Source organism: Periplaneta americana, chromosome 1, assembly GCF_040183065.1.
Source record: "Periplaneta americana isolate PAMFEO1 chromosome 1, P.americana_PAMFEO1_priV1, whole genome shotgun sequence".
In the NCBI taxonomy this organism is placed as follows: Eukaryota; Metazoa; Arthropoda; class Insecta; order Blattodea; family Blattidae; genus Periplaneta; species Periplaneta americana.
The window spans coordinates 207,213,067-207,234,805 of NC_091117.1; the positions used below are offsets into that span (position 1 = coordinate 207,213,067).

At 35.6% G+C, this 21,739-nt stretch overlaps 1 protein-coding gene across 16 annotated transcripts in view; it reads right to left on the reverse strand.

Moving 5' to 3' along the window:
- The window catches only part of LOC138706671 (modifier of mdg4-like), a 243,974-nt gene that overhangs the window by 214,579 nt on the left and 7,656 nt on the right, over positions 1–21,739 (reverse strand). For all 16 annotated transcript variants that reach the window (XR_011334045.1, XM_069836303.1, XM_069836311.1 and 13 more), the window contains exons 3-4: positions 18,948–19,130; positions 15,883–16,255 (exon numbers count right to left, since the gene is read on the reverse strand). Coding sequence is in view for 15 of the 16 variants with exons in the window: in XM_069836303.1 (XP_069692404.1) it covers positions 15,883–16,255; positions 18,948–19,130 (556 nt within the window). In the remaining variant the exon portion in view is untranslated. The remainder of the gene's footprint in view (positions 1–15,882; positions 16,256–18,947; positions 19,131–21,739) is intronic.

Sequence of the window (21,739 nt, forward strand, 5' to 3'; positions counted from 1 at the left end):
AAATGACAAATTAACAGAAATACTAAAAGTAGTTTTTCATGTCGATATCTGTACCCAGAAATTGTAAAAAAATATTATGGGAACCTTATTGTAAATCAGTTATCAAATTAACGATTTGTACATATGCTTTCCTACATCTGAAGAGTAGATACTGAACTTGCATGGTTAATCTGGATTAGTTTCCACATACCATTCCATATTACTTGTATATAACACTCTTGCATCCATCAACATAAAGTATTTACCATAGAACCCCTTTTCAATGAATCTCTGAAGAATTACTTTTTTTTTCTTAAACAGGTTTTTTTCTTAAACAGGTGTTTTCCTTAAAAGGGGCTTTATATAAAACGGTAAGGAAAGGTTAAAATAACTAGTACTAACGTGTATTATATACCAAAAATTATAATTATTTAATTAGACCTACAATTAATATTGTGACGGCCACGTGAGGTTCGATCTCACGACCGACGGAGGAAGGGCAGAGGGGGTGTATTACGGCAACGCGGCGAGGGGAGGTTGCGCGTGCATCTGCTACTGCCGAGTGAGGATGGAAGCAAACTGCTACGTGTGGAGTGAAGGGGGGACGGACCCTCCCGAATCGTCCGGAAGTTCGTCGAAGTGGAGATATCCAGATAATTCGAGAGAGCTATCTCTGGACACCCATAGAAATTTCTCGTAGCTATGGTTTAGTTATAAAAGAAAAAACGCGAGTGAACTTGAGCAGTTTATTCAGTCAGTCAGTAAGGTGGTGTAGTTAAAGTCAGTGGAGAGCAAGCCAGACAGTCTTGTGTAGCAGTGAAGCCAGCTTCGAGACCGGAGCGCGACTTGAGTTGTGTCCGTAACTGTGGAGCCTGAAGCCCGGAGTTCGAGTGCAGTGGACCGCAGTTGGGGGACTTGAGTTCAAAGTGCAGCGGTTCGTCTCTGAAGGTCTGTGGTTCGAGATTCTGTGAACGCGAGTGACTGAGCTAGAAGAACTAGCCAAGACAAACGAGCTGTGAACTGAGAACTGACAGTTCTGTGTTGTAAATAGTGCTTTGTGAATATTAGTTAAGATTAACAGTTCATTGTTGTTCGTAATAGTCCAAGTAAATTGTCACTGTCGTTTGTGGAGTGCAATAACGAACGCTGTGTTGCTGTGTGGAGAGCAAATCCCACTGTTGACGGGAATGAAGTTAAATTGTAGAGAGTGAAGAGTTATTGTTGAGATAATAAAATTACATTGTTCAGTATAAAAATTTACAATATTTACAATACATTTCATTATAATATTATTTTCTAACTCTTCAAATGATGTAGTTCAGTTGAACCTGAACCACACTGAAACTCGGCATTGAAAATTTCCTCTTTCTTCTTCATTACTCCCCATAATGAAGTAGTTGGCAAACCATGCCATTTTGCCATATGCAATAGTGTTATTTGAGGATTAACCTCGACATCCCTTATTATTTTCACTTTCTGTCCGACAGTTAATATTTCTGTTTAGTCACCATTATAACGATGCATGGACAACATAAACAAAAAACTTAGAAAACTGGACCACACAACTCGCAAGAACAAAGCAAGCAAAGCAACCACTCTGTGAAAGCTGCGCAAAGCAAGACCATAAATAATAATGCCGTCACATTACTAGCGACTGAGATGAGCTATTGAATATGCTTGTACAGGGACATCATTTTATTTTTACTTCAATTTTTATTGTACCTGAGTTTTTGAATGTACTTCACTCCCACCCCTTCTACTAATGAAGTTCCTCCACACAGATCCAAGACCCATAGCGTAAACAGCACTGAGTTAGCGAGTATAGTACGTTCCAGAAATATGTTCGTGTTTTCCAGTGACGAAAGAGCTTTCAATATTGAATCATATTTTCGCACAGGTACTATCCGTTTGCGTACGTCGCATCCAGATTTCCCCCACCTGCTTCTGTTGGCCCCTCTGTAAAAGCTGGGCTGTCTTAGCTCTTTTCCGAAAACATTAATTTCTGTTAGGAATTGGACGTTTACGTAATATTATACAACTGTTTAAAATAACTTAAATAAAAGGGCCTCGTTAAGTAATTAACTGTCACGTGATTTCCTCCCTTTCTACGATCTTGCGGCATAACCACTTGAACGGACAGTAGATAGCATGTCTGAGTAATTTTATCTGTGCAGGTCGGGCAGAAGTGAAGATTGACTTTACAGTACGTAAGGTACTCTTTTATAGAGTAGGTACAGAATTATTTCAACATGAGTTACTAGTACGAAGGACGAAACTGACAATTGGAATTAGATGCAGTAATCTATAGTGCGATAATATGCACAAAAGAACTGAAGCCTGTATCGAAATGAACGGCCACCATTTTCAAAAATGTGTTTAAATATTCATATTAAGAGTATTTTTCAATTTAACTTCATTCTCTATATTGTACGCTAATGTGCTGTAGACAGTATAATATACACTGCATAATGAATATGTCCGAATGGATAGCTCAGTTCGTAGTAAAAACACTTATTGTTAATACTGTACTATATTTTGATTAAACAAAAACGTAATGAAAATTATCGAATTCAAAATCGCGATATTTCCTAGTTTACGTAAATGGATGAACTACTTTTCTTCCCTCCTATACCTAGCAGAGTGATTTGTTTGTGTTTTACGCCAGTATCATCGAACTACAGTTATGGAAGGGGGTAGCAAACTGTATTTCCGGTTTTCTAAAGGTATAGCCAGGTTAATATTAAAAATGTTAGTAAAAATAAAATGATGTCCCTGTACTTACTTACTTACCTACTGGCTTTTAAGGAACCCGGAGGTTCATTGCCACCATCACATAAGCCCGCCATCGGTCTCTATCCTGAGCAAGATTAATCCAGTCTCTATCATCATATCCCACCTCCCTCAAATCCATTTTAATATTATCTTCCCATCTACGTCTTGGCCTCCCCAAAGGTCTTTTCCCCTCTGGCCTCCCAACTAACACTCTATATGCATTTCTGGATTCGCCCATATGTGCTACATGCCCTGCCCATCTCAAACGTCTAGATTTAATGTTCCTAATTATGTCAGGTGAAGGATATAATGCGTGCAGCTCTGCATTGTGTAACTTTCTCCATTCTCCTGTAACTTCATCCCTTTTAGCCCCAAATATTTTCCTCAGAACCTTATTCTCAAAAACCCTCAATCTCTGTTCCTCTCTCAAAGTGAGAGTTCAAGTTTCACAGCCATACAGAACAACCGGTAATATAACTGTTTTATAAATTCTAACTTTCAGACTTTTTTGACAGCAGACTGGATGACAAAAGCTTCTCAACCGAATAATAACAGGCATTTCCCATATTTATTCTGCGTTTAATTTCCTCCCGAGTGTCATTTATATTTGTCACTGTTGCTCCAAGATATTTGAATTTTTCCACCTCTTCAAAGGATAAATCTCCAACTTTTATAGTTCCATTTCGTACAATTTTCTGATCACGAGACATAATCATATACTTAGTCTTTTCGGGATTTACTTCCAACCCTATCTCTCTACTTGCTTCAAGTAGAATTTCCGCGTTTTCCCTAATCGTTTGAGGATTTTCTCCTAACATATTCACGTCATCCGCATAGACAAGAAGCTGATGTAACCTGTTCAATTCCAAACCCTCTGAGTTATCCTGAACTTTCCTAATGGCATATTCTAGAGCGAAGTTAAAAAGTAAAGGTGATAGTACTGAATATGCTTGTACCATTGATTATTGAAAGTCGATTCGATATTTTGGGCTTCATTATCACAAAATTCACTTGAAAAGTATTCCTTAAAAGGGGGATTTTCCTTAAAACGGTTTCCTTAAAAGCAGGAATTATTTGCATTATTCTTATAGGCCCTAGTAATTACAAATTAGTCCTAAAAATGGGAATTCCTTAAAAAAACGGGGTTTTACTGTACGGTATATATTATTTGGATGGCTTATTTGGTATGTACATGCTATTGAAACCCACAACACATTTTGAGAAGATCTATCTTTTCACCAATGCACTAAATTCCAAAGTACCAGTAGTGAAAGTGATTTGGCTATTTATCACAAAATCATAAAAAAAAAAACTTATTTTATTGACACAAATTAGTCCTTTTGCCACTGAACCATAAGCAACACAATAAATTTAAACAGGAATAGGCACATGACATTTTTAAATATTTCCATCTGTTCCTCAGAAGCCATCAGTATTTTGCCTCCATCACAAATAACAGGCAAATAAAGTAGACCAATATATTCTTGTATTTATGCTTCTATAGCTTTTTATTCATCAAAATATATCAATAGTAACTTATGGTGCTATTTTAAATACAAAAAAATAGCATAGTGGCACTAAGGTGGCATATTATCATTATATATTTGGTAAATTTCGTAAATCAGTTCTTTACCAGGTTATCCCTTGGGCACATAATAATTATCACCTATGTGTGTATGAGCTATTCCATCTCAAATCGACCGAAATATAGAGAGAATTCACCTTACAATTCCTAAGTACAATGAAACTTTTTTTGTATGTAGAGAACTGTGATACAATGCTTTGTGCAAAGTTTGAGGTATCAAAACGTCATAGTGTTTAAATTAAAAATATTTAAATTTATCGATTTTCATAAAATTAGTAACTTTAATCTGTTGTAGCTCCGAAACCCTTTCACCCAATGATCAAAATCATGGTTTATTTTGATGCTGAGAAATTGAAGTTTATATTGACATATAAACAGATTTTCTTACTATTTATGGAAATGGAGAAATTTAGATTTTTCCTCATTAAGATGGCTTTGCCACCGAAAAAATATTTTTAAAATATATAGTTAGATTCTGCATTGAAAGTACAAATAAACACATATTTTTTACTGATGGTATGTTGATAAAGTACTGAAAATATCAAATAAAGAAAATAAATAGTACGCACGTGAACTAACCAGCTGACTGTAGGTAGTCGAGACAAGCAAGGCCAGGAGACAAACACGTGATGTGTCGTCTAGTAGCGCATAGCTGGGCTAGCTTTATCACAAGTTTTCATAAACACAGGAGTAAAATGACGCCCAACACTCGCTTATCTTCAGCTCTCGGCCAGTGCATGCGGTACTGCGCCGTTCAAGTCTAGGCATGTGAAAATGATCTATTTAATACCCTCGAAACTTATTGCCATACCACTAAGCAAACAATGCCGAATCCCTCTTAATAATGCAAGGTTTTTTCTCAATATTTTTTTACATTTTTACAAATTGTCAAAAAGCCTAAAAGTAAGTAAAATCAGATTATCTGTCTCTATGAGTACAATAAAAATAAGGATTACTTCTTATCATAACCTACCAAATGTCAGCTTCAAAATAAGTTCTCGTTCAATGTTCTGCAGTAAATGGTTCCAGAGTTCTGAGTGCTGAAAGAGGCTTGTTTTTATAAAATACGCTAATTTGTCGCTCAACAATACGAAAACCGTTTGACTTTCGATAGTATATTTTTGAAAATGCACTCTCCTCAGCACCTTGTATAAATAGGAAAAAAATTAGAGTATTAAAAAAATGCGAGGTTTTTTACTGATCGATTTCATATGGAATAGCCCGTATGTATGTATTGTATTACCCCTGCAGTGGCTGAATGGTCAGACCTCCAGCCTCTCACGCGGGCAGCCCAGGTTCGAGTCCTGGTCAGGTCTGGGATTTTTCATTCAAAAATCCATAGTGGCACTTGTGGCAGACAAGACTGCAATTGGGGTTTTTCTCGGGTTCTCCCATTTTTCCCCATATTAGGCATATACATCATACTGTCACCATTTCTCCATTTCATCATCATTCCATAGCATTCCCCCAATTGCCGGCTGGCGACACACGGAGGAGGCTAGTCTAGAGACAAGGGGGGGTTACCTGCTCAAAACCTGGGTATGCAGCAAACCTTAGTGTAGTCAGCCGGTGTGGGTTTGGGAATGCGTCTAGCTTGAGGGTTAGTTCAACAGATAGTAACAGGTCGCATGCTGGGCCATAGTGTCCTCCTCTTGTAAATTCATTCCATTCCATGTATTGCTTTATATTTTTTATGCTCGACCATGCCGAAATGTAGTAATTATACACCTGGTAGTAGCCCTTTAATGCACCTCATTAAAGTACACCTATTCATTATAATTGAGTTGTTGAGCCAATGAGAAATCACCTTTGTACCATTATAAAACCGCAAGTATCGATTATTCTCGGATATGCAATCGAAAGACAATTAGCGAAAAGTCACGGAGGCTGGAAATCCAATACTGTCGCAGAAGGTTATGTTCTGTTACTATAATAATTAGCGTTAATTGTAAATAATATTCAAATAAATTCAATTTGTCATCTCCTTTTTCAATTCTAAATCAATTTCCAGGTTATATCTAGGTCAATGACATTCGTGGCTAGGAAAAAATCAATACTTTCGCATCTGCGCACATCTCACAATTCAGGTCAGTTCCGCTCCTCACTTACATAACCATAAAATGAATTTTTATTTTTTTATTTTAGTTGGTTATTTTACGACGCTTTATCAACATCTTTGGTTATTTAGCGTCTGAATGAGATGAAGGTGATAATACAGGTGAAATGAGTCTGGGGTCCAACACCGAAAGTTACCCAGCATTTGCTCATATTGGGTTGAGGGAAAACCCCGGAAAAAACCTCAACCAGGTAACTTGTTCCGACCGGGAATCGAACCCGGACCACCTGGTTTCGCGGCTACACGCGCTAACCTTTACTCCACAGGTGTGGACCATAACATGAATTTCAAGTTAGAAATATGGTCGAGCATAAAAAGTCGTATGAAACTTGCCTGTAATGGTAATCAAGACGCTCGTATGAAAATTATGAAACTTGCTTACACTCGTTTCATAAACAAACATACTCGCGTCTTAATTACTACCATTATAGGCTCGTTGCATAATGTACTAATGTATATTAGGTCTATACTTTTAAATGTACAATAGACATGTTTGCTACTACTCTAGCATTTAAATGAATAGCAATGAAGAAAAATACAAAAGTTGTCATGAAGCTACAGTATAGGTACATAAGTATCTCCATGTAAACGACTTCCTACGTAATTACTTTCATGCAATTAGTTGTGAAACCTAGTGTTATCGTGTAAACTAGCCTTTATAACTATTGCATTTTCGTAACTTCATTGACATTTCACATGTTTGCTCTTCCTATAATTGAATAGGTCACTACCAACAACCAGTAATTTCAGGTAAACCAACACATTTTACTGCGAAATTACAGTGCTCAAAGTGTTTCATATTGTTACATTTTATTTATAGTGATTATAAGCTTTTCAACAATCACTTTGTGAATATACACAAGAATAGAATATTTAATTCTTGCACACATAATTCTTATAAAAATTTATTTCAACATACCCAACTTTTTTGGCCACTATATTATTCTGTAGGCCTATATATAAAAGATTTATTAACAATTTCGGAATACAGAATGGAATTCATTTCGTACAATAGTAAAACATGCGGATGCACCTTTATCAGCATGTTCATGCCAGTCACATATAATTCTCTCTTACTCCACTGTAGTACATGTTCATATACAGATGCATTGGCTACTCAATTAGTTTGGTTAAAAATTAGTTTATTTAATGTTTGTGTGTCTTAAATGCTGTAGAAATTGATCATATTTTGAACACCAATTTACTTCTGCATTGCCTATGATGTGTAAAATTTTGGAAGGCGTTTCGATATGAAGGATAAAAAAGGTTCTTCAAAGACTTCTTAATTGAAACTATGTTCTAATTTTTAAAGTAGTTTGTAGCAAAAAAATAACAAATCAGAGGGTTTACTGCTTTACACCAGAGGTCATGCACAACATAATAAATATCTTATATGTTCTATGACTCCACAACACTCACAATAAGACATTTGTAGAACTGGGTATGATGAATCAAATCTGCTGATGGAGGAAGGAAACAATGCATTGGGTGCCACCTGTGCTGCTGTAAATTTATGTCTGAACAGAGACTACAGTATACAATGCAATGCCCACATTGTTAACATTAATACTTTTTCATGCTATAATATATATGTTGTATTTGTTGCTCATTTCCTGCACACCACTTTACTTTCGCATTGCCAACAAGTGTACAAAATTTCAAGAAGGGTTTCGATATGAGGAGTAAAACCATCCCCTTATAAGCCAATAGCTAAGCCACTTAGAAAGGTTATATTATCAATTAAAGATAGGTTAAAAGCAGGGCTGGGCACATTAAGTGATTCTGAGAAATGAGCGCTGTGTGCTTTAAAGAGCGGGTCTTGCAAGCGCTCTGACGTATGCATACCGTACATCATTCAGTGTCGGTGCAGTGGTGACTCTGCAGTATGATGACGAACTTTGAAGATGGAGCTTCCGCTCATACACTAAAGCATCCCGCTACTCCCAATGCGTTTAATGTATCATGGGAGGAGGAATTCTTTTTGGTCGAGAGCAGTGGATTAGCAAAGTGTTTAATTTGGCATAAAAGACTCTAACTGATTAAGAAGTTCAATATCCAACAACATTATTCTTTACAACATGCTACTGAATATGACAAATATGTTGATAATGAACGCCATAAATTAATACAACTTAAAATGTTTCTCAGGTACATTATATTAGAGTATCTATTTGATATTTATATTGCATTATAAGTTATTATACATTTAGTTATATATAATTTTAAATTATAGAAGTATTATGATATATCATAGTATAGTATATTACAGTTCATGATATATCATATATCATATTATATATCACGAACTGTAATATACTATACTATGATATATCATAATATTTTGTAAAATTTAAAATTATATATTACTAAATGTACTATAATAACTTATAATGTAATATAAATATCGAATAGATACTCTAATATAATGTACCTGAGAAACATTTTCTTTAAATTGTATTAATTTATGGTCATTATATCATATCATATCATGAGAATTAGCTACAAAATTTGCAACGAAATTGCAAAGGAATTGAAAACATTCAACGAAGGTGAATTCATCAAGCGATGTTTAATTATATTGGCAGATGAACTCTGTCCACAGCAAGTAGGGGAAGTGGAAGCCATACGCCTTCTCGTAGAACCGTGGATAGGAGATTGCTGTATGTGCGTATGGGTTATGTAAATAAGCCTAATGATTTGTGTGTGTGCATAGAGCGAAGTTTATTTCATTAAATTAATAAGAGTGTTACAAAGTCTGTAATGTACAATGGATTGATGTAATATCCTTATAAAATATTATGTACTGACAGACTGAACGACTAGAACAACCGTGGCTCTTGTTACATTAATGCAGGGAAGGTAGCTGTAATGCGAGTCCGCCACTGCGTGAGCATTCTGCTCTGGCTTGCCTTGCGGAGCGAGAGCAGCTCTGGCCGACTAAATGGAGCCGCTCTCATGCCCGGCCCTGGTTAAAAGTGAAGCTAATTGAATAAGACAAAATAAAAAAAAAGAGAAATCAAGTGAATGGGTTAACAATTTAGTTGTGGTGGAGAAATCGCGAAGTTTTTTAAGATTATGTCTAGACCTACATGATTTGAAAGTGGATATACAGAAAAAATATTTCTTAATCCCAACAATGGAAAAAAGAGCAAAAGTTAGCAATAAAAATATTTTACTGTGTTATAGTTGAGTCACACGCAAAAAAATTCATCTACACATGGACTATGTCTCCCACCAGCAGTACTGGTGAGTTATCATCTTACCACTTCTTAAAAATTACGTGTTAATGACTTGGGCCCGACTACATTACAAATGACAGCTCGTATTCCAGGTCACACCGTGACTCTGATTGGCAATTGCTAATCAAACCCTGTGTATGGTGGGGAAAAGTCAATGCACATGCTTTAAGGTATTAATCCACCATCAGGGGCACGCCCAGAAATATCGTTGGGGGGGGGGGCTATTTCTAATTATCCACATGGCCATTCATATGATAAACTAGGGCAGGACTATTGTTACTATGGGAGACAATTACCTCAGAGAAAATAACATTTCTCCAATTGAAGCCCTGTCGGAGAGTAGCAGATGCTAAACAGTTCGTGATATGCTCAATCTTCAAATGTTCTTTCCTCACAGCTCAATAACGCCTTATGAATAATTGGGGAAAAAAACACAGATAATCCATATTACGAATATTTATGGATGGATTTAAATTTACATTCCAATAGATACAAAATCATTGAGTTTTTCTAGACTTTCTGGATCTAAGGCATCCTTTGAAACAATTCTCTTTGCAACATCAGAACATTTTGACATATTTCATATGAAGAAACTGCCAAAATACAGTTATGTTCCTTGTGACTGTGAAGGAAAATGGTGGATTGGAGTTGTCATGGAAAAAAATTGTAATATCATAGCAAATGCCTTATAAAAATTATGCAGCCTGCTGGAACTTCGAACTGGCCTCAGAAAGAAGATAGGTTTATCTGTTGTATCAAAACAGATGACTTGATTGCAGTTACAGAACCTTCCAAACCAATAACTGATATCAATTAGTCTTTGCAAAAACACAATCCTGACTGTGACAAAATGCTATGTAAAAGCCAACAAGGAAAGAATCATCTAGATTCCATGATTTTATTATGTATTAATCTTAAACAGGAAGGTGTTCGTATCATATTGTAATATAATGTTGCTATGATATTGGTCAATATGTACAGATAAAGATTGTTCTAATAAAGAAAGATATGAAACAACAAAACGCAGAAATAGCAGAAGATCTGAAAATAACCTGTCTTGAAAAAACTTGAAAATTACAAAATAGGATTAGGTTACAGCATGTAGCTAGAAAGATAAAGGATAGATTTTTATTTTATTAGGTTATTTTACGACGCTGTATCAACATCTAAGGTTATTTAGCGTCTGAATGAGATGAAGGTGATAATGACGGTAAAATGAGTCCGGGGTCCAGCACCGAAAGTTACCCAGCATTTGCTCGTATTGGGTTGAGGGAAAACCCCGGAAAAAACCTCAACCAGGTGACTTGCCCCGACCAGGATTCGAACCCGAGACACCTGGTTTCACGGCCAGACACGTTGACCGTTACTCCACAGGTGTGGACACAAAGGATAGACTGTCAAAATGTTTAAAAACTATAAACCAATAGGAAGAAGATGACGAGGACGACCTATGAAGAGATTACTGAATTAAAACCTGAAGTGAGGCCCAAACAGGCCAAGTGCCCTAACTCCACGATAGCTAGATGATGATGGATTATGGATGGGTGGTGGTGACAGTGAAGACATTAGATGTTGATGTAGGAATAGTTAATAAGAATCGTCAAGTGAGATGTACTGCCTGATAATAGATGTACATATCAGCCAGAATCTCAATCTGAGGCAAACATCATAGTGATGTATTTTTTTTATTTCCTTGGTTTTCTTAATACCGTATTTCACTTTTCATTTCACTTCACTTTTATTCTTAAAGATGTTTTCCGTTATATTCTCTACCCTCTTTCACACTTTTGTTGACTTATCTCGGCATTGTGTGCAAGGTTTGTGACCCATATTCATATTAAATTTATTTTTAGTCAAAATTACTTTTGATGGATTAGTGATATCTCTATCCAGTGCTTTTGCTTCAGTAAAGTCTCATTTTACAAATCTATGGATCAACAACTGGCTCTCTTCTGACAAAGGAAAAATTTTACAGTCTGTACAAAAGAGGTTGAATGACCTGAAAATGTACAAAGACTTGCCCAGACATGTTCAAACATTTTTAACAAGAGCCAGAACAGGTCACATTGTCACTCAATTGTACCTACACCGATTTCACATTTCTGATAATTCTACTTGTCTGTGGTGTAATAATTATGATGAAGATCTGGAACACATTCTTCTATACTGTCCATCCATAAACCACAAAAGAAGTCAAACTCATCAATACCGGTTGCAAAAGACACAGCCCTACAGTATATATTGATACACCCCACCTCTGGCTACTAGCAACAGGCATCTATAATGAACACCGATCAAAATACCCCTCATTTCTCGTGAAAAACAACTGAATAGCCTACAGTGGACTATAGTGGACTTTATGCTGTCAGCAAACAGCTAGATACATTAAGAAGATTAATTGATTGAAAATTACTTTTCAGAAATCATAACCTAAATTTAACTTTTCTGCGTGAATAGTGATGAGAAAGGGACAGAGAGCTATTGGATGAAGAGTCCAGATTAATTTAAGAATTCCACATAAGAAATTCTAGACTCTTGATAAGACAAATTGTATGTCTGCCTTGGAAAGATCAACAGCTGTCACGCTATTAACTGATTCCAAATTTCTCCATGTTCTTGCACATATTTTTTTCTTCTTTCTTTTCTTCATCCCTTCCTTTCTCTCTTTTTTTTTTTTCTTTTCTACATATGCAGCTCCTTAAAGATCGGCACATTTTGTTGTGGCCCTGATAAGGGCTGTTAGCAATGCTGCAATATGCTTGTTTTTCAATATCCGTTAGTTCTCTTTTTTTCAAAGTTCTCCAAATGCACTTTAGATCCTCAATAAGACTGATGTTCATAACAGAATTTTGTTATACTCAGGTAGCCTTTTCAAGGTCGACAACTGCCACATAATAATTTGATTATCTGACTCAAAATTTTCCCCTTGGCATTTTCCCTGGTAGTTTTTTTTCCTCCTTTTTAATCGGTTATTTTAAGATGCTTTTTCACCTGCCGTGGTTATATAGCATCTGAATGAGATGAAGGTGATAATCCCAGCGAAATGAGTCCAGGGTCCAGTGCGGAAAGTTACCCAGCATTTGCTCCTAATGGGTTGAAAGAAAATCCCGGAAAAAAACCTCAACCAGATAACTTGTCCCAACCAGGATTTGAATCCGGTCCCGCTTGTTTCATGGCCAGGCATGCTAACAGCTGTGGACTCCCTGGTAGTCTTCTTCCTAATCCTTTTTCTTTCATTTTAATTTGATTCTCCTTTTTTCTTTTCTTCTGAACTTGCAACATCCCTGTACAATTTTTGTGGACCTTAAAAGGGCCGTCAATCCGTGGTCAGAATAAACATGAGTATATAGTATATACTGGACTTTTTTTAGTACATACTCTTGTTAGTAAGAATAAAAACATTTGAGTACCTACTCATTTTTGATTACATACTCGTAACATGAAAGCATAGTAGAATATACTCAAGTGTCCATCTTGTACAGAATATATACTCAAGCTTGATAAGAATAAAAGCTAGTATATTCTCATATTTATAAGTTCGTTCTCATGTTATTCTAAGTATGGTTTGTAGCAGGCTCAATTCTGAATATTTGTTGATTTGTGTTCAGTTTAAAGTTAAATAAAAAAAATAGCAGAATTTATGAACGATGTAGTACCTCATGGAAAAATATAGAAAAAGATGTGAACTCCAGAAGCCTTTAACGCTTCACAAAAGTGAATGTGAAATTGGTTAAACACGTATTTGTTCTTCATAAAAAACATAACCTATAAAAATATGAATGGCTATCAAATTATAAGGTTAGATTGTATTGTTAAATATAATTAACAATTACAGTTTATTTTGTAAAATTTGAATTGCAAAATGCAATTACTTGTAACTTTAAATTATATATACATAATTCTCTATAATAAAAGAAATAGAATTAGCATAACTGGAATTCTAGAAATAGATTGTAATTGCTATCCAACATCCCATAATGACGATTTCCCAGTACTATTTTCTTGTTTCCTGTTTATTAACATCACTTATCTGATTCACTCTCTTTTTCATGTTTATTTATTTATTAATTTATTTATTTACTTATTTATTTGTTTATTTAATTTATCTATTTTATTATTTAATTAATTAATTTGTTTATTTATTTATTTAATTATTTATTTATTTATAAAAAGCAAAACACAAACCACTACAGCATGCGGATAGCATGTGAAAGTCTATAAAAAAAAAAACTGAGCATCACAGTGCAATGTGGTCAAAGAGGATAGGTAACACGAGCACATACTAACTTTCAAACGATCAAGAAGGCTGTAGAGATGAGTATATATTCACGTTAGGTAGAACGTCTTTATTCTTACGAAAATGAGTATGTTCTAGTGGTTACGAGTATATAATCACAAGAAGTGCTCATACTCAAAAGTATAAACCTTGAGAAAGTACTTAAGCTTTATTCTTACTACCCAATGACATGTACTTGACATGCAATGCAGAAACACATCCAACAGATAGCTTGCCTATATTCCCCTGATGATGAAGCCGGTATGCAGCTCTAAATTGTTGGATGTCGCACCAAGTTTAACCTCCTTAGAAAACCAATATCCAGATTTATATATTGGTACAAAACAATACAGCATTATTAACAAACAGAAAGTCAATTTTTTTATGTATTCACTAAATATCGCTATTTTTTTCCCCTTCACCTCTCTATTATATCTGACAACTGTATCAGATGCTGACTTATGAATCAGATTACAATCATCATGCCCTGTTTCATTAACTTGCTACCTCATTGTTAAAAGCAGGACAGGTAAAGGTGCGTACACGTGGCGAACAAACAATGAACGAATGATGAAGCAAAACTTTGTTGTTTGTTCGCTGTTTGGAGCAACACACAAATCATCAGCAAATGATCAGAGAACATTCACGTTCGCTGATCATCCACAGTAATGGCAGACGAATATATAATTATAGCAAGTGTAGCCGTTGTTATTACAGGCAGTTTAACAAAAAAGGAAGTTTTTTTAATAGGTTATTTTACGAAGCTTTATCAACATCTTAGGTTATTTAGCTTCTGAATGAGATGAAAGTGATAATGCTGGTGAAATGAGTCCGGGTTCCAGCACCGAAAGTTACCCGGCATTTGCTCATATTGGGTTGAGGGAAAACTCCAGAAAAAAACTTCAACCAGATAAATTGCCCCAACCGGGAATCGAACCCAGACCACCTGGCTTCGCGGCCAGACTCACTAACCGTTACTCCAAAGGTGTGGACTGTCACTAGTCAAAATGTCCAATATACAGAAATGTCCACTAGTCAAAAAGTCCAATAAGTTATATAGAAATGTCCACTAGTCAAAAAGTCCAATAAGTTATACAGAAATGTCCACTAGTCAAAATGTCCAATATGTAGAAGTGTCCACTAGTCAAAATGTCCAATAAGTTATATAGAAATGTCCACTAGTCAAAATGTTCAATATGTAGACGTGTCCACTAGTCAAAATGTCCAATATATAGAAATATCCACTAACTTAGTCAAAATGTCCAATATATGTAGAATTGTCCACTAGTCAAAATGTCCAATATACAGAAATGTCCACTAGTCAAAATGTCCAATATACAGAAATGTCCACTAGTCAAAATGTCCATTAAAGAAGTTAAAAAACAAAAAGTGATGGTGGCAGACACCACTCTACAAAAACCACAATTGGTATAGACGCACTGACTTATTTCATGATTTACGTTGAATTGAATTGGGACAGTTTCACAACTTCTGTCGCATTGCAGAAACAGACTTCGAAATATTACTGTGCAAAATAGGGCCATAAAATTTCCTGCACTTTATATACATCAATAAGTCTGATGACAGCTTCTTCAGTCCATTCAGTTTCGACATCCTGTTGGTAAAATTAAACTAACCGCTGCATTCTGCTACGAAATGCAAACAAGTGGCAAATCCCATCCACAATGAACACCAACTTCCTTTGATGTACCGACAAGTGATGGATCACTACCGAAGGCAAACCAAATGATCGGTTTGTCTTTGCTGCACTGTCCACACGTTCCGATTTCAATCAGCGAATGCATTAATTTGTCGTTCTTTCACTAGGTGTTTATGGACCTTAAGACTGATCACTTTACTTGTTTCAAAAATATTTAGGCACAGCCTATAGCAGTTACATGTACTTTGTACCTACCTTGTGTGGCGTCTTGATGAGACTGACTGCTACTTTCGCCCCCTAACAACTGCACTAAAGAGTCCTCCTGACTTGGCAACTTTCTGTCCACTTCTTCTATATCCGATTCATAATCTACAGGTTCTACTTTAGGTTTTGTCATTTCCATAAACTCTACACCACTTGTGTCCTCATTCACAGTACAAGGTGGACTTGCAACAGATGTTGTCGATGGTGGAGGTTGTGATTCTGAAGTACGCATCCGCTTATATGCACGTGTTGGTGGTTCTTCTGATTGTATCACTAAAGGTTCAAGCACTGGTTGTGGTTGTGGTTGTGTTCTTGACTGTGGTGTTCTTTCTGATGCAGGCACTGGTATTGGTATTGATGTGTTCTGGAAATGAATGGTTAGTTCGTATACAGCATATAAATATTTAATACATGAAAAAAAAGTTATCAGTATAAATATTGTAATTTGAAATTTTAAACATTGCCTGGTATTATCATTAAAAATGCAAAACACAGTAATATTAATATTCTAAGAAGAAATGCTCTCTAAAAGAAAGACAAAGTTTAATTCTGAGGTTAAATAAAAAAAAAATTGTCAGAGGATTGAAGGAAATCCTTAGAAACATCTCTACTCAAATTAAAATAATATGATATGATATATATACTTCGGGACAAGTCTTAACGTCCTAGCCCCATCCTCCTGCCTGAAAGTAGCTTTAACACGTGTCAAATGTTAGGATTTACAGGGTTGTCATGTCTTTTGCTAAATACATTATGGTAATAATATGTTACAAAATCTTTGATTCCGATGACCATAATATTTAGGAATACATTCAGACAAATTCATGCTATAGGAGATCAGTCATTTTTTGCGTCTAAGGCTATAAATACTAGTGGAAACACTAGTAATGCCCCAATTCGATTATTGTGATTTTCTACTGACTGACCTCAATGTCAAGCAGTCGCAAAAATTACGTGTTCTTAATTCTTGTGTTCGCTTCGTCTACGATGTCCGTCGCGCTGACCACATTACCCCATCCTTCCAAACTCTAAACTGGCTACGGCTTAACGAACATAGAAATTTTCATTCTCTTGTTCTCCTTTTCCAAGTCCTTCACACTTCTACACCTACCTACCTTGCCTCCCGTTTCGGTTACCTGTCATCATATCATAATCTCTACACACGCATGCAAAATAGCCGCATACTAGCCATACCAACACACAAGACATCATCGTATTCATCATCATACACAATCTCGCTCTCGTGTTTGTGGAATACCCTACCCAGTGACATCAGAGACTGTTGGAATGTTTATTCATAATATGACATTGAGTGTAGCTTTAATAAATTACATGGTGTTAATTCATATTAACTATATAGCATTTAAAAATAAGTGTCATAATCATTTTGTTCATAACTTAACCTTTTTACTGATTTTGTATATTTCATAATATTCTGATTGTATGAAACTGTTTATTCTCTGTATTCCCCAATAGCATTTCTGTGGAGTTAAAAATGTTACAAACTTCTATGATGTGTAAAATGACTTTCATATTGATGGAATAATGGGTCTATGTTGCCCGTCTGATAGTCAATTTATGAGCGGAATTACGATGTAACATTTGGCCCAATGCTTCATTTATACATCCTACCTATTTCAACCACTCAAAAGCACAATAATCAGTAAGAATACTACACTGTGATTTTAACTCTCTTACCCTTCCCCTCCCTCTCCTTCCCCCTCAAACTAATACAATATTAATTGTCAGTTACAAACGTTTATGGTAAAATGCTAGTAGGTACAATTTTTTGGGGGAGAAAGAGGGAAATGTCTGATCATCTATATGCCATGAAGGCATCTGGAGGAATACTGAGGCAGATCCCCTCATCACCAGGGATCGAATCCCAGACCTCACAGTTCATAGTCAATTGCTCTACCAATTGAACTATCCACCCATCTACTTGATAAAAAATTATATTTCCTAAATGTGAATCATCATCATCATCCTTCACGAATTAGGCCTCTGTAGACCTGTTTCGGCCCCATCTAGCAGTCTTCTAAAAGGTCTTCCTGGTCGACGATGTCCTCTAGGTTTATACTGCATCATAATTTTTGGGATTCTTGAATTTTCCATTGTTCTTACATGATATAGCCAATTGAATTTGTATCTGCTGATTTTTTCTTCTACTGACTCTACTTCTAATTGTTCTAAAATTTCTTCATTCCTTTTTCAGTCTAAAAGAGTATATCCTGCTGTCCTGAAAAATTTCATTTCCGTGCTTTGATTTTGTTCATGTCTTTTTTCTTTAATGTTCCAAATCTCGCTTCTGTATAAAAGGGAGGGTAATTATTATTATTATTATTATTATTATTATTATTATTATTATTATTATTATTAGGTTATTTTACGACACTTTTTCAACATCTTCGGTTATTTAGTGTCTGAATGAGATGAAGGTGATAATGCCGGTGAAATGATTCCGAGGTCCAACACCGAAAGTTACCCAGCATTTGCTCATATTGGGTTGAGGGAAAACCCCGGAAAAAACCTCAACCTGGTAACTTGTCCCGACTGGGGATCGAACCCGGGCCACCTGGTTTCACGGCCAGACGCACTAACCGTTTACTCCACAGGTGTGGACAAGGGAGGGTAATACTAGTGTATTATATATTTTTATTCTTGTAGACTTTTGTACTAATTTAGCTTTTAATGTATTGTTTATTATTCCTAGAATTTGTGTAAATTTGGTAATTTTCTTGTTCACATCTTTTTCATTTTCATGTGAATGCCACTACTAATTAAACGCAGTTCATACACCAATAAACAAGGAGAATATAACTGTTATAGGCTAGTTATGTACTTCCAGTACATTAATCGGCTCATGAAATCATATGATTGATTGTACATATGTACAGAATGACTCGAAACTGGGCAGTAATTGTGCCTAACAGTCACTATAGTTGTTTAATTTGTAGATGGAGTGGGAGGGAAAAGAAAGTGAATATGGACATAGGTGTGCTTGCATAACAGTCTATTTCCATAACAAATTTTCTACAGCAAATTAAGACACTTACTGTTGCAGGCGAATCATCGCCAGTCAGTCCTTTAATTTGCAGCATTTCTGCAGTCTTGAGAAATGCAGCTAGCTCTTCTTGCCGCACATTAACTTCACCTTGATACATGAACTGCAAGATGGCCACCAGTTCCTTGTGACACACATCCTTTAATATGACTATTGGATGTTTACAAGGATTTACCTGAAAACAAAGGCAATAACATAAAACTTGGTATGTTCAATGATTTTTAAATATTTTATTAATTCTTAATAGTCATATTCCAGATCTTCATCATGATTATTACACCACAGACAAGTAGGATTATCAGAAAGGTGAAATCGGTTTAGGTACAATTGTGTGACAATGTGACCTGTTCTGGCTCTTGTTAAAAAGTTTGAACATGTCTGCCCAGTTTCCGTATTTCCAGGTCATTTGATTTCTTTTGAACGGACTGTAAAATTTTTTCTTTGTCACAAGAGAGCCAATTGTTGATTCATAGGTTTATAAATTGAGATTTTACTGAAGCAAAGGCACTGGATAGAAATATCACTTGAAGAGGTCTTGGTTGCAAATATGTTGCCTGTTTTGCAATGTTATCGACTTTCTTGTTTCCAGGTATACCACAATGACTAGGTATCCATTGAAATGTTATTTTCTTTAGGAGTTTTTTTTTTTTTAGTTTACTTAGTTGTTTCTGAATTGGAATAATTCTATGTGCGTATGGGTTTGGTACATATTTGATTATATTAAATATAGCCCCCCTCGAGTCAGTAAGTAAGCAAATAGATTTTTCAGAAATTTGAGTAACACACTGAAGAGCAGCATCAATAGCTAGCAATTCAGTGTCAAGACTGGAGAAGGATGAACATGGTGTGAAATAACTTTCTTGATATTTTGGAATATAATACCCTCCTGATGACCTATCATTAGGATTTAGAGGTCCATCTGTATAAATTTGAAGATGAGCCTTATATGTGCTGCAGATTGGTTCCATGGAATCTAACTTAAGAATGTATGGAGGATAATTTTTGGAATGATTTCCTGGAATTACTCATTTCCATGGAGAAATTTCGTTCACAACTGGAGTTTTAGCAATGAGTGTGTGTGTGTGTGTGTGTGTGTGTGTATGTGTGTGTGTGTGATATAGATTGGAATTTCTTCTTTGTTTATTTTATAGAAATTACACATGATATTTTCTGACAGTTTGAAGAACATCTGAGATCTGGATGAAGCTTGCAATTTTAAATATATTTTTAGATCCTTTTGTAATACATAGTGTCTGATTGGTTGAATATTACATTCGATTTCTAGGGCAACAGTTGATGTGGTTTTTGGTAATACTAGACATAATCTTAAGGCTGAGTTTTGAAGACAGAAATTTTTTGTAGATGAATTGCTGATGCTCCTCCCCATATTTCACATCCATAGGTCAATTTTGATCGTATATAAGCATTATAAAACATACGCATTATCGTGATATCTGATCCCCAATTCCTTATTAGCTACGATCTTCAAGAGATTTAATGGTGGTAGACACTTGCCTCTACATTCAAGTTTTGCAGGTTCAAACCCAAATGAAGGTAATGAAACTGTAAGTGGTAAGATTTTAGCATAATTTGAAAAGGAAGTAAAGCTAAAGGATCTATCAATTTTTTTTATGTTTCCAGCAGGATGCTGGTAACAAGGGGTCCACTGTAGCTATCAACCAGGGTTTCTTCTAGCAAATGAGGGGTATTTTAATCGGTGTTCATTACTGATGTCTACTTCCAATAGCCCAAAGTTAAGGTGTGGTCAATATGTGTTGCAGAGCTGAGTCTTATGAGACTGGCATTGATGACTTTAATTTGCTTCATTTAGGATTTATGAATGTGCAGTATAAAAGAATGTGTTAACATATCTTCATGATTATTATACTATGGGATTGTCATGTCACAGTATCACGATTTCTGGGACAACTACTGACATTCCAACCTCAGACACTATGTCCTCAATACTTTTTCTTCTCTCTCCTTGGACAACACTTCGAAAACGCTTAATGTTCTCGTCATTATATGACATGAACAGGTGTCCACTACTAGAATCATCATTCTAACTTGACAGATCTTCACGAAAACGCTTGTGCCATACGTACATCTGCTATTTCATTGTCACATTCCCATATGTTATCTTAAGCATTGTCAAAGTTTCTGAGGCAGATTTCGTAAGCAAAACATAACATTTAAGGCTGGTTCACAATAAACCGGGAACGAGAACCAGAGAACGTGAATATGAAAATTGTTGATTCACAATAAACCGAGAACATAGACGACTATGCATATCGATATGCATGTCAATAACGATATGTAAAGTCGATATTATGCATTCTGATGTTATTTGTGTATAATTGACCAATGGCGTTCTCTCATGAGTACAAGGCAGCCAACATCAACACAGGTTAACCAACTTCAAAATTTCAACAGTACTATAAATATGCCCATGCATCTTTATTATCACAACCTATTTTAAGTCTACCATAACGTAAAATAATTAGAGAAGAAACATTTGTAATAGAACAAAAATGAACACAACAGTAGTTATTGAATTGAAGCATGAATATGTAGTGTGTAATACAACCAATACAGTAATAAAATATGATTCACTTACGATCGGTGTTCAAAGATGCAGCTATTGAAAGCCACGTATTCTCCTTCATTTTCTCATATTTATACGAGGCACGCCGCTTATCATAAACGCGAGGATTTTCCTCAACACTCAATATTAGAATCTCATCAAATAAAACTTGCTCCATGATGCACAGCACAGAACAAAAT